The sequence below is a fragment of the Chrysemys picta genome, unplaced genomic scaffold (genome assembly GCF_011386835.1).
Source record: "Chrysemys picta bellii isolate R12L10 unplaced genomic scaffold, ASM1138683v2 scaf179, whole genome shotgun sequence".
Lineage (NCBI taxonomy): Eukaryota > Metazoa > Chordata > Testudines > Emydidae > Chrysemys > Chrysemys picta.
The window spans coordinates 8186-32927 of NW_027052886.1; the positions used below are offsets into that span (position 1 = coordinate 8186).

At 53.5% G+C, this 24742-nt stretch overlaps 2 protein-coding genes across 2 annotated transcripts; both read right to left on the minus strand.

The window, feature by feature from the left end:
• Positions 1 to 2112: 2112 nt before the first annotated feature.
• LOC135978245 (maestro heat-like repeat family member 5) lies at positions 2113 to 6959 on the minus strand. The gene is made up of 6 exons (XM_065579248.1): positions 6787 to 6959; positions 5895 to 6050; positions 4677 to 4799; positions 4186 to 4288; positions 3722 to 3796; positions 2113 to 2881 (listed from the first exon to the last, which is right to left on the minus strand). The coding sequence occupies exons 1-6, from the start codon at positions 6928 to 6930 to the stop codon at positions 2769 to 2771; spliced, it is 714 nt and encodes a 237-aa protein (XP_065435320.1). The 5' UTR covers positions 6931 to 6959; the 3' UTR covers positions 2113 to 2768.
• A 2118-nt stretch (positions 6960 to 9077) lies between these two features.
• LOC135978242 (maestro heat-like repeat family member 5) lies at positions 9078 to 17122 on the minus strand. Its single transcript, XM_065579245.1, has 7 exons — positions 16659 to 17122; positions 15845 to 15960; positions 15190 to 15348; positions 14405 to 14554; positions 12263 to 12417; positions 10330 to 10456; positions 9078 to 9272 (listed from the first exon to the last, which is right to left on the minus strand). Exons 1-7 carry the CDS (start codon positions 16843 to 16845, stop codon positions 9078 to 9080), a joined length of 1089 nt encoding a protein of 362 aa, XP_065435317.1. The 5' UTR covers positions 16846 to 17122.
• Positions 17123 to 24742: the final 7620 nt, after the last annotated feature.

The window sequence follows — 24742 nt, forward strand, 5'->3', positions numbered from 1 at the left end:
TGTTGTTTCTCAGCTCAGGGCCCTGATTTCTCTGGTGCTCCGGGTAGTTCCACTGATCACACTTCCTCAGGCTCTTCCTTGACAGGAGATTTGTAATGGGAATTACTAGGAGAGGAATGATCCTGGGGAAGTCAGTGCCCAGCCTCCTAACCCTGCTCCTTTGTCTTTGTTTAATGAACAGATTAAAGATAAAAGTATGTACTCAATACGTTCAGTGTCCATACAGTCTCTGTGCACATTGGATTTGAATGTTGTCCTTCATCTGTACACCACAAGTGTCCATTTGAAATCAAAAGATTCCTAATGCCCCATGGGCTACCTCCCTATGATACACAGGGTCACAAACATCGTGGTGAGTAGGACAGATTACTAAGTAATCACAGTGGGTTTCAGCCCTGTAGGATCACCTGTAAGGATTTTTCCTTCCTTTAAAGAGGGCAGAACCCAAACCCCATTCAGTAGATGCAGGGAAATCTTACAGTAAATTCTTCCCACATGGTCCCCTTTGTAAAGCTCGTCTATCAGAGCTTGCCTTAGAACAAGAAAATAAGGCCACACAGTGGTAACCACACAAACCAGACATCATTTACTACGGGGAAAAGGGTTAGGATAGGATAGAGAAGAGTCGGATTAACAAAACTTTAACTCTGGAACTGCTCCACTCTCACAAACAATTAGACCCATGAGGTAATGTTGATGTTCTCTCTACTTTCTCTTGCAGTAACAGCGATGGACGGACACTGTTCTCTTGACATTGGACATTAGGGATGGACTTCTATGCTGGACGCAGGAACGGGCGAGTATAGACCTAACTAAAACCCCTCCCTATCCCTCTTTGCGTCGTCTCTGCCTGGATGTTAGACCCTATCTACGCGGATTCAATCCGTGCGTGGGAGTGTGCTTCCCAACCCAAAATAATATAGCAAATGGCAAAAGGTCACAACATTTTTTCCAAAGTCCAAGATGGCCACCTTATATATAACCCAAAAGATCCATGCCTTTCGTCCCTTCTTTTACTAAAATTTGGCAGGGGCAACCAGCATTTTACACACCGGGAGACTGGATTTGACCAATCGGGGGATATTCCGGGACAGGGTGACCCATCCAGAAGGGGGTTGTATATCTCCTCTGATATCTCCTCCCTCTGTCCTCTATCAATTGAAGTGGGCGTCAGCCCTGTAGAACCACCCCGAGAGGGGATTTGACCAAACAAGGAAGTGCTGTAGTGGAGTGACCTGCCCGCAAAAGGATCCCGTGATCCCTCTAAGAAGTCCCCCCACCACCCTTTACCAATTGGTGAGGGTTTCACTCCTACCTTAGGCCATCTCAGAAGGGAAACATGTACAAATCAGAACAGGTATAGCCTGAAGTCTAGGCCGTGATTTCTGCAAAAGACACCCTTGGAACGAGACGGCCTCTTCCACGCAGCGTTGTGTTGCGACTTCCAGGGCGATGCTGCCAGCCACGCAAACATGGAGCTCCAGAGATCGGCGGCTTCTTGCCTAGACCTTCGGGCACTACCTATTCTGATCGATACATTTCCCTTCTGGGATGGCCTAAAGGGTGTGTTTGAAACCCTGACCGATTAGTAGAGGACAGTGGGGGGATTTCATGGAGGGGTAATGGCTGTGTGGCCCAACGACCAGAGTCCGTGCGGCCGCCCTCTCCATCGGGGCTGTGTGGCCCAACGACCAGAGTCCGTGCGGCCGCCCTCTCCATCGGGGCTGTGTGGCCCAACGACCAGAGTCCGTGCGGCCGCCCTCTCCGTCAGGGCTGTAGGGCCCAACGACCAGAGTCCGTGCGGTCGCCCTCTCCGTCGGGGCTGTGGGGTCCAACGACCACAGTCCGTGCGGCCGCCCTCTCCGTCGGGGCTGTGTGGCCCAACGACCACAGTCCATACGGCCGCCCGCTCCGTCGGGGCCGTCTGGCCCAATGATCAGAGTCCGTGCGGCCGCCCTCTCCGTCGGGGCTGTGGGGTCCAATGAGCAGAGTCCGAGCGGCTGCCCTCTCCGTCGGGGCTGTGTGGCCCAACGACCAGAGTCCGTGCGGCCGCCCTCTCCATCGGGGCTGTGTGGCCCAACGACCAGAGTCCGTGCGGCCGCCCTCTCCGTCGGGGCTGTGTGGCCCAACGACCACAGTCCATACGGCCGCCCGCTCCGTCGGGGCCGTCTGGCCCAATGACCAGAGTCCGTGCGGCCGCCCTCTCCGTCGGGGCTGTGGGGTCCAATGAGCAGAGTCCGAGCGGCTGCCCTCTCCATCGGGGCTGTGTGGCCCAACGACCAGAGTCCGTGCGGCCGCCCTCTCCGTCGGGGCTGTGTGGCCCAGAGACCAGAGTCCGTGCCGCTATCCTGTCTCTCATGCCTGTGTGGCCTTGAAGAAGTGAGGTTTTTACTCACGAAAGCTTATGCCCAAATAAATCTGTTAGTCTTTAAGGTGCCACCAGACTCCTTGTTGTTTTTCTACATAATTTTGTGTCATCTGCCAATATCCACCTCATTGTTCAGTCCCGGTTCCAAATATAAGAACATAAGAAAGGCCAAACTGGGTCAGACCAAAGGTCCATCTAGCCCAGTATCCTGTCTTCTGACAGTGGCCAATGCCAGGTGCCCCAGAGCGAATGAACAGACAGGTAATCATGTAGTGATCAATCCCCTGTCACCCATTCCCAGCTTCTGGCAAACAGAGGCTCGGGACACCAAAAAGTTGATAAGCGTCTGTTGGACGTACCATAGCAGGACAAAGAGGTCTTCTGTGTCGGTCACAGTTCCCTAGTCGAATGCAGAACCTGACACAAGATTTCCAAGCTTCTGCAGCCATTTGTAATATCTCCTGAGGATCCACCCTGTGGTCATGTCAGATGTCAAAGGCACTTCCTGAAAAGCTGAAACAAAGAGGAAACGGGTTGAAAGCCCCATGGTGCTGATGTGACTGGCGCCTAGGAAATCTCCCCTTCAGATGGCCGTCGCCACATGCTATTAACTACCCAAGAGTCTGCGGGCACAGAAACAACAACTCTGCTACTCCCAAAATAGCCCTGGACAGAGAGGAGACCCCATTCTGTGCGTAACTTCCCCCTCCCCCAGGATACACACGTCCACACACATGTCCACACACTAAAACACAGGCAGGTGGGGGCAATTGTTCCTGGGACGTAACAAAAAAGTGTCAACAGCAGAGGTGTTAAATCATCAAACATTTATGCACAGATCCGCAAAGGAATTTAGACTGAAATCCTTTGTGGCCCTGTGCCTTCATTCCTCAAGAGGTCACAGGGAAAGATGTTTCCCATGTGCACTCAGGGGATTTCCTATGAGCTGATAACCAACCTCTGAGTGGTTCCCTGGCCTGCAATCACTCCATTACAGAGAGGGCAGGTGATGAATTTTTCCCTACAGAGGGTAATTGTCATCATCATCATCATGCTTAATAATAACAACAGCCCTTTTCAATTCTGCCCGGCCTTCCTTTAGAGACTTTCTGACCTTTCTGAAGACAGTCTCCCCACACAGCTCTAAGGCTACCTCTATGCTAGGAGCTAGGGATGGTTATCCCCTGCTCCCGTACACATCTTGTGGGACCTCGATGAAAGCTCGTGTGACCATCCTTCTTCTTTAAACGCTGTCCTTAGCCAGAGAGGGACACATTCAAACCTGTGTTCAGGCCTTGTGCTGCACCCCTGTACTTCCCACAGAGGCACAAACACACAGAGCTATTTCCTTACCTTCATACAGGCGGGAGATGCCATCTTCAGTCACGGTTTCAGACAACAAGTCGCAGTAATGGCGGATAGTTTTTCCTAGACATACAATGGATCTCATTACTTTTCAAATCCTTCGCTGAAAACTGCTAAAGGTGCAGCCATTCCCCCAAGACAGCCCTTGGGAAATTCAATACATTCCTTCCATCTGCTCACAAAGCACATAAAAGCATCTGATGCACAGAAGTTACTGAGAGGCTGATTTCCAAAGGAGATTGAATTCACATCATGCGGGTTTCCACTAGGCGCAGCCAAAGAGTTGTTGTGGGCAGGGGAAGTTGGTGCAATCAATACAGCTAAATTGCTCCCTTAATCTTGGAATACATGTTAATTCTGTCTCTCTCTCTCTCACACACACACACCAGAAGTCTAGAAAAGGGCTTTGAAGGAAGCAGTTCAAAAAAGATCAAGTGAATTTCTCTGCTTACCAATGAACAGGGCTGCAGAATGTCTTATTGTTGTCTGTGAGCTTTCCAGGTACTCTAAGGCCTGGAACAGGAATTTGGGGATGTGTCTCTCGTTGTTCTGCATCTAGGAGGGAAGAAGGAAGAAATGCGCAATATACAAATGACATGTTCTTCCCACAGCGAAGGGGCCAGGAAAGCCAAAGCACACAGCCAGGGCAAAGCAACAGCCAGTATGAGCCCATACACCATAGCAGCACATCTCTGGAGTTACTAGTGTGTTCTCCAGAACCTCAGCTTTCATTTTAAAAGACACAAGTTTGGAGGTCTGACAGTTGTGGAGAAAAATTTGAAAAATGTGAAGGGATTGTAACTCATGCAGAAATGAACCAGCAGAGAGCCTGGAATAGAGTCCTGCCGCCCGACCGAAGCGGATGGGTACTCAGGGTGTGGGGTTAGAAAGGTCTCCCTCAAGTCACCGTTCACCACTCTCAAGGCACAAGGAATCCACCTACCAAGCACTTCCAGACACACTTCAGGAGCTGTGAGGAGCCATCCCAGGCCATGCTGCGGAACAGCCTCTTCAAATGAGCCCACCTGAGAAACACTGCGCAGCGGAAGAGCGTCAGTTTACATCTCTGCAAGAGAAGGTGAGACCAAGAGGGTTCTCACTGAGAGAGGGATTGTCTGGGGGACATCGAACCTTCCCCTGTCCCTTTTCTCTCGCTTTTCCTGCTAGTGGAGATTCCTGTTATTTCTTCTACACAGGACTGTGCTCAGGAGAGGGAACTGAGACTTGGCTGGAGACAGCCAGAGCCGTCCTGTCTTTGGATGGTTTGGGGCGGTTGCCCAGGGCCCTCTGCTTTGGGGGGCCCCGCACTTCACGGGACGCAGGACCTGGGCTGTGCTGGGGCCAGCAGCAGTAGTCCCGGCCCGACTAAGATATACCCCACCTCGCCAGCACCCAACGTCGCTCGGGAGAGGAGAGGGCAGGGGCTTGGGAGGAGGGGAGAAATAGGGGTGGGATGGGGGAGGAGCAGGGGTGGGAAAAGGTGGAGTGGGGGCTTGGAGGAAGGGGTGGAGTGGGGGTGGGAGGTGGACGGGGGGGGGTTGTCCCAGGCCCAGTGCCCCCCTATGGGTGGCCCTGGAAAGAGTCATAAGAGATCTCCACAACTCAGTCCTTCTATGCAAAGAAACTGTATGAGAGCGTGAGTCAGCTTTGGGATCCCAAAGAGTCGGACCAAAGAGGCACACGGATCAGGCTTCCCTCCACATCCCAGTTGGCCCAACGAAAGAAGGCAACGTCCGGTGAATGTTGGGAAGCGAGGACCTGCTGGAGAAGGTCTCTCAGGAGCTCCAGGGAAGAAGGCAGGGCAGCTGCACCCACTTTCCAGAAGGCTGTGGGCAGATACCAGCTCCCTGAACCGAAGGGCACTTACAGATTTATGCTCCCTTTTCTTTTGCTGCCTCTTGTTGGGAACCTTTGGATGCAGCAGCCCAAAGGCCTGAGGCCTGTCTTTGCAGTAGAGGGTCAGGACTCTTTCCCAGAAGAAGGCTTTTCTTCCAAATTGTGCTATGTGCTGTGGGGATGGATGAGGCCCTAGACTCCAGCATGGAGTGAAGCAGGGAGGAGAAGACTCTGCTTGGGCAAGAGGCTCTGGCCATTAATGGAGTGGGGGCCCCAGGGGATTCTGGCTCTTTGCTTATAAGGAAATAAGGACGGTGGCACTTACCAGTGTCACACGCTCCTCCTGGTCTTCGAGATGCAGCAGCAGCGGGAGCAAGCAGTTGATCATTTCCTGCTGCACCAGGCCTTTGTCCGGGTCCTTCACCCTGCTCACCACCTTGCCAAGCAGTAAAATGGCAGCGGAGCGCACATTGCCCCTCTCCTGGCAATGACACACAGGGAGTGGGGAAGCCCGGTTAAAGCCAGGCAGTATCAGAGCATAACGCGACAGAGTCATAATCCGCCCGCTGCTCCGGTTCCCCCTGTGTTAACTGACTTGGCTGGCGGGAGCAGTGAGGCCACCAGGCTAGCGCCATAGACAACTTGTGCAGAACAGGGCCTGAGACACTGTGCAGGGCAGTGCAGCCCCTTGGTGTCCCAGACGCAATTTCTGTCTGGAGAGCACCGAACCCTAGACCCCTAGAAGATTAGGGGAGGGGGTGGGAAGGCTGCTGGAGACTGGTCTGGGGAAGGGGAGAAGCAGCTGCTGGAGCCTTGCAGGGATGTGCTGCTACAAAACACAGCAGTTCTTTTGCTCTTCAGTTCCCCTGAGAGCCGGGCCATTCCCGACCCACCTCTTTCCTGCTGGGAATCTCCACCTCTTTGGGGGCTGGTGTTCTCCAGACAGCTGGTCATCTGCCCAGTGCCAGCCCCTCTCCCCCAGGCCAGGCTGCAGCAGGGGCTGGGAGCAGGGCGCTGAGGCTGAGGTTTGCCGAGAAGAGCTCTGACAGGGAGGTGGCGGAGCAGGAGATTCCCCACCCATGGCAGGGGCACTCCTAGGAGGCTCCATGGCAGGGCTGAGGGGCGGGAGGCAAGGGGATGGGGAGAGAGACACAAGGGCATCAGAGGCAGGTGGAGGGGGGGGGGAAATGGGCTTCTCCTGCGGTTCCAAGCCTTACGTCATCAATGAAGGGGCGAAGGCTGACTGCAATGTCCTGGGAGATGGAGCCAAGCCCCTCCCCGTCGAGGAGGTAGATGATGTCTCCAGCTTTATGCATGGCCTCCATGACACACACTCCATTCCTGTCATCGAACGTGTCCATGATCGCTGGCAGCTGGGCCCGTAACAATTGCACCTGCAGGAATGAAGAAGGCAGCTCATTACTATCCTGGGTGACAGCCTGGAGCACATGCTGGACCATCCCACTCCCACCTATGAGAAACCACGGCTGGCACAGCCCCCCAACGGGGCAGAAAGTCATTCTCCTCTCACTCAGTGCCAACTGCTCACTGTAACCTTTGTCTTTGCTCACCCCGCCTCCCCCATTGCATCACATCTGCAATCAGGGGTCAGCTCACGGGAGCAGGGACCATGTCATGCCTTGATTCGCTCAGTAACGCACCTCCAACATTTGAGTGCCGTGTGTTAAACAACAAGGCTTGTGTGGGGATCTCGCTCTCATTTCTGAGCTATTCGATAGACATCGGCTTCCTCGGTCCCCGGGCAATCCACGCCTCTCACCTTTGCTGGCTGGAGAACAACACTGCCAAGGCCTCGCAGACTGAGCCTACGTATGATGGGATTTTTGTCCTGGGTCCATTCCATGAGCTGCGCCTTGAGCTCTGATTTTGTCACTATCGTCTCAATGGAAGGACTCTGGAGCAACTGGAAAGAGCCAAATCAACATCCGGTTGAGGAGCAGAGGTCTTCTTGTGGGGTCTGTTCCCTGGACAGTCATCTTTACCAAATGGCCACTTACTCCCGTACAAAGTCTCTGGTGTGTAGGGAGCCAGTTGCTGCTCTTTCAGTTGGTTCATTCCCAGAAGTTAGACTAATGTATAAGTCACAAATAAACCCGCAGGGAAAGGGGAATCTCCAGGCCCCATTGAGTGCCATGGAACAACCCCTGGGGCAGAAGAAAAGCAGACCCCAAGAAAAGGTGAGGAGAGAAGCATGGCCTTGGGGCAGTGGTGAAACATCTCCTCTTGTCATATGATCCCATCTAGGCACATCCAGCCAGGGGCGATCTCACCCTGTCTCTCCCTCCCTCTCTCTGCCGTGCCCCACAGCCATCCATGTGTGGAGAGGAGCTAGCTGGCTGTAGGCTGCTGAGCTCCTGACAATGTGCCCCAGAGCTTACTGGCCTGAGCTGCTCTGCAGAAAGCCCACTTGTGCCTGTCAATTAATGAATCTCACCTCAGTGCAGAAAGTCATGGCGATATGTCTCTGCTCATCCTCCTTCTGACTCTGGACAATGGTGACGGCCTCTCTGAAAACTGCAGGGAGCTGAGGGTTCTCAAACTCGATCATGGCTCTGGAACATGGAACAGAAAGTCCCTTGTGGTTATCAAGGGGGAGAGAGAGTTCCTCACTAGTTGCTGGGCTGAGATGGCAGCTGGAACAGAGGAATATTTCACACGGAAATCCCATTGCCAAGAGAGACCCAATGAAGAGGAAACTTTGGGCTCCTACCTTGCAATTAGGCCAACCCCCTGCGAGTAGTAATATCGGGAGGATATCATGTCCCAACCCTGCTGTAACTGGATGCCGGCAAATTCCTTCCAGTATCCGGGCATGGAAAAAAGAGTCTTCACAGCCTCCACTGACGTGCTAAAGACAAAAAAATCCCAGTGTCAGGCAACGAGATCACCCCCAAGCATGGCAAATCTGCACAAGCCCTGGGACACACAGCATGGTCAGCAGTAGCTAGCGACCCCGAGGATAGATCCAGTGTGATATCATGGTGCTTCCCTTCCCAAGGGGCCCTGTCTACACTGCAGATTCACTGAGTTTGTAACCAGTTACTGACACTAGCTTCTTAAGATGGTTGGTGTCATCACTCAATACGGTTGAATACTTGATTCTTTACTGTGGCAGGTAACAGGACACAAGCGGGCATGTGCGGCCAGATCCTTAGTTGGTGTAAGCGAGCAAAGCTGTGTCAGTTTACAGCACCTGAGGTGGCCTCTGGCGCTCTGTGTTTCCACTGACGCTTTGGCAGGTGGCACATGGGGATGGATGCACAAACATGACTGCTGCCTGACTGTGGAGTGAAAGCAGCTGGCCTGTGGACGGAGTCAGATGAGCGAGTGTGACTCACAAGAACACACGGCTCTCAACCCTTTCCCCTCAAGAGAGACCTGCACCAAACTGAGCCTGGGCGAACTACAGCACCCGAACAAATGATGGCCATGAACAGAGCACACGTGTTTAGCAGAACAAATCTGTTCTTCCTTTTCCTTTCAGTCATTACCTTAGGGGGCTGAGGCAGCTGGACCCCTCCTCGGGGCTGGATGTCTCGCTGGCCCCGTAGGTCCCTGGCAAGCGCAGCTCCATCACATACTGCACTTGCCTGACGCAGAGGATGAGCATCTGCGGATACATTTCCAGGATGGCTTCTCGGTATCCCCACAGGAAAAGGACCTCGTAAATGGTCCTCATTGCCTGGAGGGGGGAAAGAATTTCAGTCAACTATCCCAATCTGCCACCTGCCCCCATTGCCATTCGCTATTGTCCTTTTCTCATGTCTCATTTCCTCCACAGGGTATTAGAAAAGAGGATAGGCTCCTGAGAGGGGAGGAGACATTTTGAGGCTCCAGAACCATCACCCATTCCTGGAACGAAAGCAGGATGGAGCCCTATGGAAAGATCAGAAGAGTCTGGATGACGTTATTCCCCGTTGTTTCTCTTAATGGTGCAGACCCTGTGCTTTGGCTTTCCAGCCATGACTGGACGGGCTGAAACCATCCTGAGGAGATCCGTTCGCATAGGCCCAGTGTTTCTGGCCCAGTCAAAAGTACTGGACATCTCATGATCCCATGCTGGGAAGCTCTCTAGTCACAGTTTACAGAGCCAAGAGACACCGGAACTGCAGCTGCTCACTAAAGGGCCATCTAGAGCAGAAGACAACTGAGCCAGGGGACCAGCAGATAAACCACTTCAGATCTGTAACTTTTACCTGGGGGAAACTTTCTTTACACGTCTTTGGTTTGCTAGGAGGTGGCCAGGACACACTAAGGCCTGGTCTGCACTACAGAGTTAGGTCAACGCAAGGCCGCTCACCCAGCATCACCCTAACTATGGAATTTCCTTCCCGTCGGCAGAACTGCCCCTCGGTTCCAAATTAATAACAATAATAATTAAAAATCTCTCCACGAGTGGCAGAGAGTCCAGGTTGATGCAGTTAGGTCGATGCAGTGTCAGTGTAGACACCGCGTCGCTTATGTCAACTGGCTTTCAGGAGCCTCCCCACCCTGACCGTACAATCAAGACAAGCGCTTCTGGCGAGGACGTGCACTGCCGACACGAGCAGCAAAGTGCAGACACACACAAGGGATGGAATTGCTGTGGCGGCTGTATGCCGAGGTAAGTTAGGTCAACTTCATTGTGTAGTGGAGCCATGGCCTGAAGCTAAGAAGGGGTGAAGCTCCCGCGCACACACAGATGCACCATCCTCCCTGCGGTGGCGGGTTGGCAAAGTGACATCTCAAATCTCACTTACAGCCAGAGACACATTGCCGCTCTTCTCCTCCCGGCGTCTCTGCTGGAGCTTGTCCAGCAGCTGCTGCAGCACCTCCCTGGTGAGCTGTGGTTCTTCACCCAAGGCCTTCCACAGCTCAATGGCACATCTGCAAATTCAGAAACAGAAGTTTGACCTTCCCTGCTTGGCCACCTCTTGCCCTCCCCAGGGAGAGACTTGGCATGTAGGCAGGAAAGGCATCTCTCAGAGGACACACCGATTGGTGCAGAGAGGCTGAGGCAGGGCAAGTCCCTTCAGAGAACGTTGTATTTATTCCTTTCCCCTAATGGGCTATTGTTCCTGAAGCTACAACCGCTGTTTCCAAGACAGTGACCATGTACTGACCACAGAGTGACCACCAAACTGTGACCCCCAGACTGTGCAAAATTCTGCTCTGTTACGCTAGGGTCAATCCCGAGGAACTTGCCTGACCTCACTGGAGTTGCTCTGGCTATTTGGGGGTGTAACTGAGACCCAGCGTTTGGCCAAGTGTCTCTTAACAGCTCAATCCTACTGCAGTGTGGTGGGCGGGGTCAGACACTGAATCAGAACATGCCCTGATAGGAGAGGACTCAGGAGTTTGGAAGGGGAGATTGTACTGCCCAGTGGGACAGAGATGGAAGGAAACTAGTACTGAAATCCCCCTCCTCTCTTCTCTCCATTCTTGCTGATCTAAGCACTGCTGTTCCTCGCAGGCATCTGCAGAGGAAGACTGCAGATGGATCCAAAAGACTCCAGTCATTGGACTTCCAAGTTTGGTGAGGAAGGTCGGACATGGTGGTCAAGCCCTGGGGACATTGAGAATTAGGTTGGACAAATCAAGAGTAAATGGCCTGGATTTGAGATCTTCAGGAAGCTTGGCTGAAATTCTGTGCCAACGCTGCCGAGTTTCTATAGCTTCTGAGCACAGACCCTGGAAAGCACTGTGGCTGTTTCAAGGAATTCAAACCTGAAAGGTTTACAAATCAAACATTCAAATCAATATGAAAACCAGCACTGTATTCCTCTGGTAACTGCATTGGGTAAGAAAGTCAATTTCTTTCGTGCTGCTCTTCAATTTGCTCTCCCATGTGACACAGATTTGTCTGTGGTCAGTGCAGAACTGCACTGCAGAGGATGCCGAGGAAAGCCGGCGTTTTGACCTCTGGCTAGGGTCCAGTTGGGTTTCACGGCCCCTAGGCACATGGGGATTGTGTTATAAACACCTCAGCTGGATGACTCTGCAAAGTGATCGGCAATAACCAGCAGGACTCAGATGAAAAGAGGCACTCACTCCGCTCAGAGCCATTATTCCCGGCTGTCTGCAGACTCAGGCAGGCTGCACTGCATTTATGCTCAGGTCATGTGTGGATGATTTTTTTGTTGTTGCAACAATAAGGGCTGGAAATTTGTGTCTTAAGAGATTTATCTCTGCTGTACAGCTCCATAAGGATGAGTGCATTTTCTCAGCACTTCCTCAGCCATGGAATAACTAGGGATCTGACTACAGGTAACAATCCTGCACTGGTCCCCAGGGGACAGACAGATGGGCCTCATGGGCCTTTTCCATCTCTGCCCTCTCTCACGCAATAGGGAGCAGCCAGACCTCATGACCCAGGGATGTGGAGTGAGCCCCAAGTCATTTATTGGCCCTGTACTGGATCAGAGAGCAAGTGGAGTGACCCATCGAAATCAGGACAATGCTGGAATTCTCCAGAAAACTGGCACGTCTCCATCCTGGGGAGTGCAGGAGGAGGGGTTGGCTCCTCAGTGGCTGTGCCTGGGCATGTCCTCTTAGTGAGAATGGACAGCTCTCTTCACCGCAGGAAACTCCCTCCAACTGTGTGAGCCTGACAGACCCTTCACGGACGGTGGCCTGTCAGTAGGAGCAGGAAGAGAAATAATGGCCCGAGGTGATAACAGAGCAGCTCCCTACCTGTCCGATGACAGCGTGTGCGCCACACAGCTCAGAACCACATCCTGGGGGTGGGAGCGAGCCAGCAAGGCTGTGGCCCTCAGCGCTGCTTTTCTGGCTCTGGGATCACAGACGTCGTCTAGCCACATTAAGATCCTTCCAACAACGTCTCCAACCTGGAAGAAAGCCAGAAAGTTGAGGGATGGATTTATCAATGAGTGACCTCCTCCCAGGTAACCCCATCTGGCAGCCCTGCAAACTGCCTCTCACCTCACTTTCCCATCTCTACTCCTCCATAATCTCAAGAAAGAGGCTTTGACAAGTACAGGAACCCCAGTCTTCCTGAGGTCTGGTTTAGCACCTTAGGCTCAGAAACACACACAAAAGCCTTCCCCAAAACCTGACCGTGGGCACAGCTCAAACTCCCCTGATGTCCCAGGGCCTTCCCTGCCTTAGCAAACTGCTCGCAGCCCTGCTCTCAAGGGCTTCCCTGCAGGAGCCTTTCCTCCATCTCTGCAACTTCCTGTTGCTCTTTCTACCACGATCAGTTCCTCCAGACCAGTGGTTATCAACCTAGTTTCCGTGTGGGCCACATCCAATACTATCTCTTTGCCCCTGAGGATGTCCCAGGTAGAGAAGCACTGCTCCAAACCCAGCTGGTTCTACGGATGTAGCCCAGAGCCCATCCCAGCGATGGCAGGCAGGGCTACGTGGATGGGACTAGCCAGCTCCAGGCCCCAGCCCTATGGAGAACCTCTACACTGTGGGATTTTAAAACCTGCCGTAACAAATCTTAAAGCCGGGTCTCTAACCTCGGGCTCAGGCTGTGGCACTCAGAACAGCAGTGCAGACATGGTGACTTGGGCTGGAGCCCAGGCTCTGAAGCCCCCTCCTCCCCTGGCTTCAGAGCTCAAGTTCCAGCCCAAGCCCAGAAGAGGCTGCATTGCTGTTTGGCCCCACAGTGCCAGCCCTGGGAGCCCAAGTCCATAGGGCCAGGCTTTACGGCTCCTGCTGCAGAGTTTGCAGCACAGGGTAGACAGACCCGAAAGGGACAAGCCACCCCCTAGGGCTCTTCCATGAGGAATCGATCATTGCTCTTTCCTCTCCTGAACAAGGAGCAGGAGCTACAACCCGGGTGGCTGGATTCGGTTGACCTGTTCTGCTAGCAGGAGGTAGAGCCCGGCACAAATCAATCTGCTGATCGAGGGGCCATTTGTTAACTTCCCGCCGGGACCTGCTGGAAACAGGGAACTTGGCCAGAGACAGGGACGACCTGCAGGGAACCCGAGGAACAGGCAGGTTTGGGGAGGAAGCTCAGGCTGAGGATTCGGTTCGTTTATGAGTCTCCGAGTTTCCAGGAAAGCCAAAGCCCAGGAAGGGAATAAGTCTGCACTGACGCGCCACGGGCAGGCGGTATTTGGAGAAGGGCGGGAATGTCACCTATTTCCAGGCTGAGTGATAAAAGGCAACGTTTAAAGAACTGTAGGGAACATGAACCCTGATTCCTTTCTCAATAACCCACCTGCGCAGGCTTGGGCAAGTCAAGGAGCTCTCTGGACTTCAGTTTCCCCAGGTATCCAATGGGTTCAATTCCTACCTCCCAGGAGGGTGGTGGAGTTTCATTAATCAGGGGAGTAAATGATACCGAGAGCCTCCTACCCAGGGGATGTAGAAATGAAGTCTGCCAGAGACCTCCCTAGGCCAATCTAATTCAGGGGGGCAGACACTCAGATCTGTGGGGATGGGCAACAGGATCAGAGCTTGGGAGAGACAGAGAGAAAAGTGCAAAGCCAAATTCCTCCTGATACTTCAGCTGGACAAACAAGGCCCTGCAGCATGTCTGAGGAAACCATGTCTGCTCCTGGAGCCTAATGTGGAGGCCCATCGGCAGACTAGGTAAGTGCTGTGCTGCCAGGGCTGGGGCTCTCGGCACCTTCAGTGTGGCTGGGCTGTCCTCAGGGACGTGTCAGAGCTCCAGCGGGCAGAGAGCACGTTACAAACCTGATGCCGCGGATCCCCGCGGCCAAGCGATGAATGGAAAGGGGCTGAGCCAACCTTCAAAGCACCATGCCAGCATGTCCCAGGAACGGTTTCCTAGGAGAGGAAATTCTCCCCTCCCCCTCTCTGCACAGCATCCTCTGCCCCACGGCGGGAGTCTCTTACTCTCTCCATCTTGTCTCCGTGTAGAGATACGATGGCCCTCAGCTCTTCCTCTGCGGCTTTAAATCGCTCCAGGGTGGGTGTTGTCAGACCCTTCACGGCTCTCATCAGCAGGGCTTGGGGCTGGGCTGAGGAAAGCTGCTCCCCGGGGGTCTGCAATGAACAGGGACAAAGCCTGTTGGGACGGAGTATTTCCATTGGGCAGCTGCCCTGGAATAGTCTGTCTCCGCGGGAGGCTGGCAGGGCCTAGTGAGCGTGGAGACTCCGGCTGAGCCCTTTTCTTAAAAAGCCTCAACAGGTGCCGAGGTTTCCTCAGTCTTTCATCCGCTCCCCTCGCCCCCTCTGCCTGAGAAGAGATGGGAGCCTCTCAGCCAGTGCTGGGACCCCAAGGGCCACCCCATTTCCTCCCTCTCTAGCCCCTCCTCCCAGGAGCCCAGCTTGTGCTGAGAAAGCCCCAATGGCCTGCAAAGCCCATTCAAGTTGCTTGTTGAGTGCAGCCGAGGGGTCGCTGGAGAATCTGCCCCGCGTCCCATCCCACCTCGAGCGCCTGAGCAGATTGGCTCAGCAACTCTAGCAGCCCACGGTGTCTGCGCGGAAAGGACTGAGAACAGGCCCCAACGGAAATGCCTCTTCCTTCCCCACCCCGCAGCGTGTGGCGCTGCCACAAAACAGGCAGAAATCGCCGGCAGGACAGAAAGTAGCTTCGACTGAAGGAGCGAGTCTGCCTGGCTGAGGAGAATCCCAAACTGTGGGCTTCTGGGGCCAGACCCTTGTGGGTCAGAACTTACTGGGCACAATGTTAGTCCAGGGGACCTGGTTCCAGGGTCTTCTAAACCCAGGGCCTGGGGTGCTGGAGGCCTTTGTCCTGGTGTCTCAGGCACCTCCTGAGTATTACTGCAGCTGGCCTGCGTGTCTGGATCAGCACCGTCTGTCCTGGATGGCAGCAGCTGAGGACACAGCAGAGCACACCAGAGTGACACACTCGCATAGCTACTCCAGCCCCCCGGCGTGTCAGAAGCTCCCAGAATTGCAGACTTTTGTATGTGCTGCAGGGTGCTCTGTCACTAGTCATCAGAGTTACAATGGTGTCTCAGTGTCTACAAGTGCAGGGATGGGCCTCGTATGATTTTCAGCAGTGCCTGTGTGCCATGAAAAGTGCATCAGAATCAGGCACCTGAGTCAGGCACTTCTGCGAATCCCACTAAGCACTTGTCTACTTCTTTAGGTGCCTAAACCCCTTTGTCAATCTGGATTATTTGCCTTATGCAAACAACCTAGAGAAACTCATAAAGACTGGCTGGAGTTGATGACGTGCAGAATGTTTCCTTTCAGCTCCCTGAGCAAGGGGCAGGTAGTTCTCCTGTCAGAGATACCAGCTCCGGGAGACATTAATACACACAGCAGGGGATGCTTTCCATTATCTCAGTCACAAAGCGTCATTACCATTGTCATATGGGAGCTGCTTGGTAATGAGGGGATGGGAGCGCGCTCTTCTTCCTGCTCTTCTGGACTCCCTTTTCCCCACTTCCCCTTCGACTCAGACGGCTCCTCCTTCGTCCCTGAAGCAGAAAGAAACATTCGTAACATTTCGCTTTTCCATGTGTTATCCCTGGTTTACAGAGGACGGAAGTCGGGCCCAGAGCCCTGAAGCGACTTGCCCAGGGTCAGACTGAAGGTTGTGGGCAGAGCTAAGCAGAGAACTCCGATCTCATGGCTCTTCGCTGGGGGCTTTTACCACATGAGGCTTCCTCTGATCTAGGGGCCAGTTTCTTTTCCATGGTGTATTCTACTCTTCCCCTCCCCTTGCACACCGTTCCTGTCAGTGATGGGCAACAGGCCTCATTTGCACTTAACCCCCCAAGAAGTAATGACTCAGCTCTGGTACGGTTCCCAGCTGTGACCTGCTGAGACCTCTGGAGCATTTTACTGATGAAACAGACCCGATCCAGGAGACAAGAAATAATTTCCTACAACATCCAGCCTCTCTGTTCTCCTTACAGCCTGGAGCAATGTTAGTACTCCCCACCCCACAGTGCCAGACCCCCAGAGGGGGGTGATCTGACACTGTCAGCTCTCCCCACCTCAGCGATGGACCTCGGCCACCCTGTCCAGAAGGATCCGGCACTAAATGGATTCCAGAGTCTGAGGTTTCCATCACTGTCCCGTGAGAAGCCCTGATGTGTAAGGCTTGTAGAGTGACTGGTGTGAGTATTCCTCACATGCTCCTCGCCACAAACCATGTGGATTGAATCCTCACCTGTAAGATCCAGTTCAACTTTTTCTGTGTTCTCCTGCAGCTTCACCTCCTCTGACTCCACCTGGGTCTCAGCTGTTTTCTTCTTCAGGGACAAGTGCGTCCACCTTCGTGGTGAGGAAACTGTTCTCTCCTCATTGCTCTCTGCCATCGAGGTGTCAGATTGGCTACGGACACAGAGTCTTTTCATGCCTGATAAGATGGTCCATGAGCATTTGTTTCTCTGGGGCTTCTCTGGCAAGGCCTGTTCTTGCTGGCTGAGGACAGAGCATGCCTCGATTGCTGCAGGTTGGAGGAACACTTTGTGCACAGGGATCTCTCTGTGCTCCCTAGAGGCGAGTCTTTGGAAAAAGGAACGAAGCCTGGAGTAGAAAGAAGGAGGAAATGGGTTTTTCTGTCATTCTCTAAAGGAAAGGAATTAGTTTGCCCAGGATTCACAGATCCAAGAGACTGGTCTTTTGAAGCCAACTGCTCCTCTAATAGCCAGCTAGTTCATACAACCAAGAACATAAGCAACACAAGATCGCCCAGCCTGGGTAAAACTGTCTGACAGTAGCCAGTGCCCCAGAGGGAATGAACAGGGAATGATCAAGTGATCCATTCCTGACGCTCATTTCCAGCTCCTGGCAAACGGAGGTTAGGGACACCATCCCTGTGCATCCTGGCTAATAGCCATTAATGGACCTCTCCTGCATAAATGTATCTAGTTCCTTTTTGAACTCTGTTAAAGTCTTGGACTTCACAACATCCTCCGGCAAAGAGTTCCACAGGTTAACTGTGCGTTGTGTGAAAAATACTTCCTTTTGTTTGTGTGAAACCTGCTGCTTATTAACAGAGACTTCAAAGGGGGCACTAGGATGTGACTCAAGGACCATTTGATCTGTAGTTAAACACTGTACCCCCATGATTAGACCCACCACATGGGACCGTGGTGAAACAGAAATTCTTCTGCAGACGTTCTAGGGCCTGTGTTATGTAGGGGGTCAGACTAGATGATCAGGACTGGCCTTAGAGCCTTTGAAACTATGAATTTCTGAACCTAAAGATGGCTCTAACTGCTAGTGTGAAGGTTGCTGCTCCTGTCCAAGAGGAGATACTTTGTCTGAGGTTTCCTTGGGGAGAGGCACCTGGATCCCTGTTCCCTCTTTCTCATAACCTTCCTTGGACAGAGCACATCACAGGTTCTCCCCTTTTGTTCTCTAACAGGAAACCTCCATCCACCAGATCTGTAATTCCTCCCTTGCTAGCACAGTCGCTGGCTACATTTCCTAGCCTGACTCTCACCTCAGGGTTGGGGTGCAGGGGGCTGAGGGCTCCGGCTGGGGGTGTGGGCTCTGGGATGGGGCTGGGAATGAGGGGCTCTGGGCTAAGGCAGAGGATTGGGGTGCAGGGGGGTGAGGGCTCCGGCTGGGGGTGCGGGCTCTGAGATGGGGCTAGGACTGGGGGGCTCAGGACTGGAGTTGAGGGTTGGGGTGCAGGGGGTGAGGACTCCAGCTGGAGATGTGGCCTCTGGGATGGGTATGGGAATGAGGAGCTCAGGGCTAGGGCAGAGGGTTGGGGTGCAGGGGGCTGAGGGCTCCAGCTGGGGGTGTGGTCTCTGGGATGGGGCTGGGAATGAGGAGCTCAGGGCTAGGGCAGAGGGTTGGGGTGCAGGGATTGAGGACTCCGGCTGGGGGTGCAGGCTCTGGGCTGGGGCTTGGAATGAGGGGTTTGGGGAGCAGGTTGTCCCAGGGAGAGAGGACTCCCCCAGCCCTCTCTCACCACAGCAGCAGGGCCAGGTGAGAGAGCAGCTGTCTCCTGGCCACAGCAGCTCTGGTGGGGCTGGGCTGGGACTAGGGGAGGGGACAGGATTTATTTTTCCTAAGTCAAAACGGGGAAGGGAAGGAGTTATGCTTCAGTTTTTACCTTATAAACTTAGTTCCTATCTAATATACAAGACGCTATGGGAATAAGACACCATGTCATGTGGTGACATCACAAGAGCAGAGGGTGTGAGAACTACAGCCACCGAGAGGGCAGGGGATTTATAGTCAGATTGCTTCAAATGCTGCATTCGTCGGCTTACATTTAACAACAACGCTTAGCTAACAGAATGGAGAAAGGAATTCTCTGCTAAAGATTCAACCTGCCCCTTTGGCCAACTCCACCCCTTCCCTGAACAGAGTGTGCTCAGAACAACACCCCCACCCACCCACCCACCCACACACACAAGCCCACAGCTGGGCACCCAGCACAAAGCAAGGGAGGGGGTTACTTGGCTTGTTTTATTTTTACTTTGCAAAAGGTTTTTTCAAAAGCATTTTCTGCCCCTGTTACCCATGGTAAGGAAGCAGATGGTTGTGGGGAAGGGAACCTGAGAGTGGTGGAGCCAGGGCAGGGCGGGGAAGTTGCGGGAGGCTGAAGAGGGCAACGGGGGGCTGAATGTGACCAGGTGCGGTGGGGAGAAGGGAACAGTTGAGATAGAGTGAGGCAGAGGGGATAAAAGTTACCACGGATGGGGGAAGCCGTCAGCAGCAGTTCCAAACTAGGGTGTGGTGGAAGGTAGAAGGACTTGTGTTGCTCACTGGATGGTCCATCTCAGCACCACCTCCCCAGGGCTGTGGTGTTAAAGGCCCCGGATGGCCCAGTGCCCAGGTACCGCAGCTCTGCTCTAGCTGAAATGGTGACTGAACTGCCCAAAGAGACTGGATTCAGGGAAATAGTTTACACCCTCCCCCGCACCCCTCTGGGCTCTGCTAGCATCAGCCCCTGAGCCAGAGACTGCAGGTGATACGAGACATCTGGGGTAAGTGCTGGGCCCAGGCTGGAAAGTGTCTCTGCAGAAATGGCTCCTGCTCGCCCAATCTCTGCCCCGGAGTTTCTGCGCGGCTCAGAGCTGCTGCCCAGAGCCCCCAGGCTCACCCCCGTTAGCAGTGGCTGTAGCTATTGGCGAGGAAACGCCCACGGGAATGCAGGACAGTGACCGGCTCTTCGTGCAGGAGGGAGAGGGGAGAGACTGGACGGGGCAGCTGGAGTCTTGTGGATAAGGGAGAAGCGGTGGATGTGGTATACCTAGACTTCAGTAAGGCATTTGATAGGGTCTCGCATGATATTCTTATCGATAAACTAGGCAAATACAACTTAGATGGGGCTACTATAAGGTGGGTGCGTAACTGCCTGGATAACAGTACTCAGAGAGTAGTTATTAATGGTTCCCAATCCTGCTGGAAAGGTATAACAAGTGGGGTTCCGCAGGGATCTGTTTTGGGACCGGCTCTGTTCAATATCTTCATCGACGACTTAGATATTGGCATAGAAAGTACATTTCTTGAATTTGCAGATGATACCAAACTGGGAGGGATTGCAACTGCTTTGGAGGATAGGGTCATAATTCAAAATGATCTGGACAAATTGGAGAAATGGTCTGAGGTAAACAGCATGAAGTTTAACAAAGACAAATGCAAAGTGCTCCACTTAGGAAGGAACAATCAGTTTCACACATACAGAATGGAAAGAGACTGTCTAGGAAGGAGTACGTCAGAAAGGGATCTAGGCGTTATAGTGGACCACAAGCTAAATATGAATCAACAGTGTGATGCTGTTGCGAAAAAAGCAAACATGATTCTGGGATGCATTAACAGGTGTGTTGTGAGCAAGACATGAGAAGTCATTCTTCCGCTCTACTCTGCGCTGGTTAGGTCTCAACTGGAGTATTGTGTCCAGTTCTGGACACCACATTTCAAGGAAGACATGGAGAAATTGGAGAGGGTCCAGAGAAGAGCAACAAGAATGATTAAAGGTCTTGAGAACATGACCTATGAAGGAAGGCTGAAAGAATTGGATTTGTTTAATTTGGAAAAGAGAAGACTGAGAGAGGACATGATAGCAGTTTTCAGGTATCTAAAAAAAGAAGAACAGGAGTACTTGTGGCACATTAGAGACTAACAAATTTATTAGAGCATAAGCTTTCGTGGACTACAGCCCACTTCTTCTATATGCATCCGAAGAAGTGGGCTGTAGTCCACGAAAGCTTATGCTCTAATAAATTTGTTAGTCTCTAAGGTGCCACAAGTACTCCTGTTCTTCTTTTTGCGGATACAGACTAACACGGCTGTTACTCTGAAACCAGGTATCTAAAAGGGTGTCATAAGGAGGAGAGAGAAAACTTGTTCAGTAAAGACTGGAATAAACTGCCTAGGGAGGTTGTGGAATCTCCATCTCTGGAGATATTTAAGAGTAGGTTAGATAAATATCTATCCGGGATGGTCTAGACAGTATTTGGTCCTGCCCTGAGGGCAGGGGACTGGATTCAATGACCTCTCGAGGTCCCCTCCAGTCCTAGAATCTATGAATCTATGAAGGAGGCACCAGCCTGTCATGTGTGATCTAAGGAGCAGGAAAAGAATCTGGGAATTACCTTTTGTAAAATCTCATCTTCTTTCGAAAACCTGTGGAAATAGCTGATTCAAGAAGTTGTTGACAGATGGATAGTACGCATCTATCACCTCCTGGGTTCACCAGCCGTTGTCAACCAAGCAAGTTGGCAGACTGAAGGCAGGGCAAGAATGTTGAACCAGAACGGTCTTTGCTCTTGTCACACATGACATCACAATAAACTTATGCATACACACACACACACACATAGACATACAGACAGAGGCTGGTACCATTAGCAACACTGAGAGACTCAGCCAAAATCTCTAGGAATTTTGATTTCTGGGAGGGGATGCACAAAGGACTGATACTTTGCATGTACAGAATATATCACATTGTACCTGTGGAGTTACAGAGTAGTTTACAAGCTTGAATTCAAGAAGCCTGACAGTTGCTCCGAGCAGGACCAGGTCATGGTGGGGCTGTACTGAGGGGTCTGCGAGCTGCAGCGGGACGCGCTGGACTGGGTTTCGCTCTGGTGGAGCAGGTGAGAGGGTCTGGGGGCCAGTGCATTGGGGGAGGGGCTGTCACCCCAGTGGCTGAAGCCCGGAGCACTGACCCCCTCGCCCCTCTTGTGGCTGAAGTCCAGAGCCCCAACCTCCCTCCCTGCCCTCCTGTGGATGAGTCGCAGAGCCCAGACCCCCCACTCCCCTCCACCTCCCCAGCGGCTGAAGCTTGGAGCCCTGATCCCCCCACCATGGCAGCCAAAGACCAGGTCTCTTCCCTTCATCTCTCTTGCTGGCTTGAGCCTGGACCACAAGCCCAGAGTCCTCCCTCCCCCCTGGGTGCTATAGCCCGGATCCTGGAGTCTCTACCCAGTTGTGGGAGACCAGAGCCCCAAACCCAGAGCTCCCCCTCCGTCGATCAAGCCTGGAGCCCTGAGCTCATCCCCACCCCCGGGAGTTGTTTCGGAAGATGGTAAACACCTATGTAGGGCCCTATGAAATCTCTTTTATTATTGGGGAGTTTCCAATTTAGTATTTTCTGAGTTTTGTCCTTTCCATTTCTTAAAAATTAATTCCGTCTTTCTGGTTTTTGTATTAATCACAATTGTTTGATACACTAACCACAGTTAAGTAGCTTTACTATAAATGCACACAAATGTTCAGAAGTGTCTTGCAAGGGGAGAAACTGATTTTACTAAAAGAATCCTACAATTTAAACAAAACTTCCTGCAGATGCACAGTGTACGGTAAAAGTGACACTTTTAACTCACCTTTTAAAGTAGCCATCGGTAACACGACCAACTGATATTGCTGAACTACAGGTTTCAGAGTAGCAGCCGTGTTAGTCTGTATCCGCAAAAAGAACAGGAGTACTTGTGGCACCTTAGAGACTAACAAATTTATTAGAGCATAAGCTTTCGTGGGCTACTGCCCACTTCTTCGGATGCATATAGAGCGGCACATATATTGAGGAGATATATATACACACATACAGAGAGCATGAACAGGTGGGAGTTGTCTTACCAACTCTGAGAGGCCAATTAAGTAAGAGAAAAAAAATGGCCTCTCAGAGTTGGTAAGACAACTCCCACCTGTTCATGCTCTCTGTATGTGTGTATATATATCTCCTCAATATATGTGCCGCTCTATATGCATCCGAAGAAGTGGGCAGTAGCCCACGAAAGCTTATGCTCTAATAAATTTGTTAGTCTCTATAGTGACACTACAGTCCACAGCAGTGTGTATGGGGGGGAGGGAGGTTGTGGGGGAGTGGAGTGTGTGTGTGTGTGTGTGTGTGTGTGTGTTGGGGGAGAGTATGTATGGGTGTGTTGGGAAGTGGGGGAGGAGTGTGAGTGTGTGGGTGGAAGTTTATGGGGCGCAGTGGAGGTGAGCGTGGGGGTGGGGGTGGAAGTTTGTGGGGGAAGTGGAAGTGAGTGTGTGTATTGGGGGAGTGTGTGGGTGGAAGTTTGTGGGGGCAGCGGAGGTGAGTGTGTGAGTGGGGGTGGGTGGAAGTTTGTGGGGGCAGTGGAGGTGAGTGTGTGGGTGGAGGTGAGTGTGTGGGTGGAAGTTTGTGGGGGCAGTGGAGGTGAGTGGGTGGAGGTGAGTGGAAGTTTGTGGGAGCAGTGGAGGTGAGTGTGTGCGTGGGGTGGGCGTGAGTGGAAGTTTGTGCGGGCAGTGGAGGTGAATGTGTGGGTAGGGGGTGTGGGTGGAAGTTTGGGGGGCAGTGGAGGTGAGTGTGTGGGTGGGGTGGGCGTGGGTGGAAGCTTGTGGGGGCAGTGGAGGTGAGTGTGTGGGTGGGGTGGGCGTGGGTGGAAGCTTGTGGGGGCAGTGGAGGTGAGTGTGTGGGTGAGGGTGGGTGGAAGTTTGTGGGGGCAGTGGAGGGAAGTGTGTGGGTGGGGTGGGCGTGGGTGGAAGTTTGTGGGGGCAGTGGAGGTGAGTGTGTGTGGGGGGTGTGGGTGGAAGTTTGTGGGGGCAGTGGAGGTGAGTGGGTGGGTGTGGGTGGAAGTTTGTGGGAGCAGTGGAGGTGAGTTTGTGCGTGGGGTGGGCGTGAGTGGAAGTTTGTGGGGGCAGTGGAGCTGAATGTGTGGGTAGGGGGGTCTGGGTGGAAGTTTGTGGGGGGCAGTGGAGGTGAGTGTGTGGGTGGGGGTGTCTGTGGGGGCAGTGGACGTGAGTGTGTGTGTGGGTGGAAGTTTGTGGGGGCAGTGGAGGTGAGTGTGTGGGTGGGGTGGGCGTGCGTGGAAGTTTGTGGGGGCAGTGGAGGTGAGTGTGTGGGTGGGGTGGGCGTGGGTGGAAGCTTGTGGGGGCAGTGGAGGTGAGTGTGTGGGTGAGGGTGGGTGGAAGTTTGTGGGGGCAGTGGAGGTGAGTGTGTGGGTGGGGTGGGCGTGGGTGGAAGTTTGTGGGGGCAGTGGAGGTGAGTGTGTGGGTGGGGGTGGGGGTGGAAGTTTATGGGGGCAGTGGAGGTGAGTGTGTGTGTGGGTGGAAGTTTGTGGGGGCAGTGGAGGTGAGTGTGTGGGTGGGGGGAAGTTTGTGGGGGTAGTGGAAGTGAGTGTGTGTGTGGGTGGGGGGAAGTTTGTGGGGGTAGTGGAAGTGAGTGTGTGGGTGGGGGTGGGTGGAAGTTTGTGGGGGGAGTGGAGGTGAGTGTGTGGGTGGGGGGAAGTTTGTGGGGGCAGTGGAGGGGAGTGTGTGGGTGGGGGGAAGTTTGTGGGGGCAGTGGAGGGGAGTGTGGGGGTGGGGGGAAGTTTGTGGGGGCAGTGGAGGGGAGTGTGGGGGTGGGGGGAAGTTTGTGGGGGCAGTGGAGGGGAGTGTGGGGGTGGACGTTTGTGGGGGCAGTGGAGGGGAGCGTGACTGTGGGCGTTGGGGCAGTCAGGAGGCTGGGGGTCCCGTCTCCGTGTGAGCTGGAGCTGCCTGAGCAGGGCTGAGCTGAGGGGAGAGGAGCAGCCCAGGGGCCGCGCGGGGGGCAGAGCAGCAGCAGCCGTGTGGGGCTGGGGCTGGAGCCCTCTGGAGCCAGGTGTGGGGAGCAGCTGGGCAGAGTGAGGGGGTCCTTGGGCAGCGGGCCCAGCACAGGGAAACCCCAACAGTCTGGAGGCCTTGCAGGCCGCACTGGGAGGGGTATTGTAACCCCCGCGGGGGGGAGGGGCCCTGCCACCTAGACCCTGAGGGCGTGTGGCCACCGCCAGAGCGAGTGTCCGACCCGCGGAGTCCCTGCAGCACAGCGAGGGCCTGGCCAGG

Bases quoted from the DNA above. Each gene is read 5' to 3' on its own strand.
- LOC135978242 (XM_065579245.1), bottom strand. From the start codon at position 16,845: ATGAAAAGACTCTGTGTCCGTAGCCAATCTGACACCTCGATGGCAGAG. The intron at 15,961-16,658 runs GTGAGGATTCAA...TTTCTGCTTCAG, and splicing joins AGTTGAACTGGATCTTACAG to GGACGAAGGAGGAGCCGTCT. The intron at 15,349-15,844 runs GTAATGACGCTT...CTGTGTCCTCAG, and splicing joins GCAGCTCCCATATGACAATG to CTGCTGCCATCCAGGACAGA.
- LOC135978245 (XM_065579248.1), bottom strand. From the start codon at position 6,930: ATGGACACGTTCGATGACAGGAATGGAGTGTGTGTCATGGAGGCCATG. The intron at 6,051-6,786 runs GTAAGGCTTGGA...TGTCATTGCCAG, and splicing joins TTCGCCCCTTCATTGATGAC to GAGAGGGGCAATGTGCGCTC. The intron at 4,289-4,676 runs GTAGGTGGATTC...CTTCCCTCCTAG, and splicing joins AGTGTGTCTGGAAGTGCTTG to ATGCAGAACAACGAGAGACA.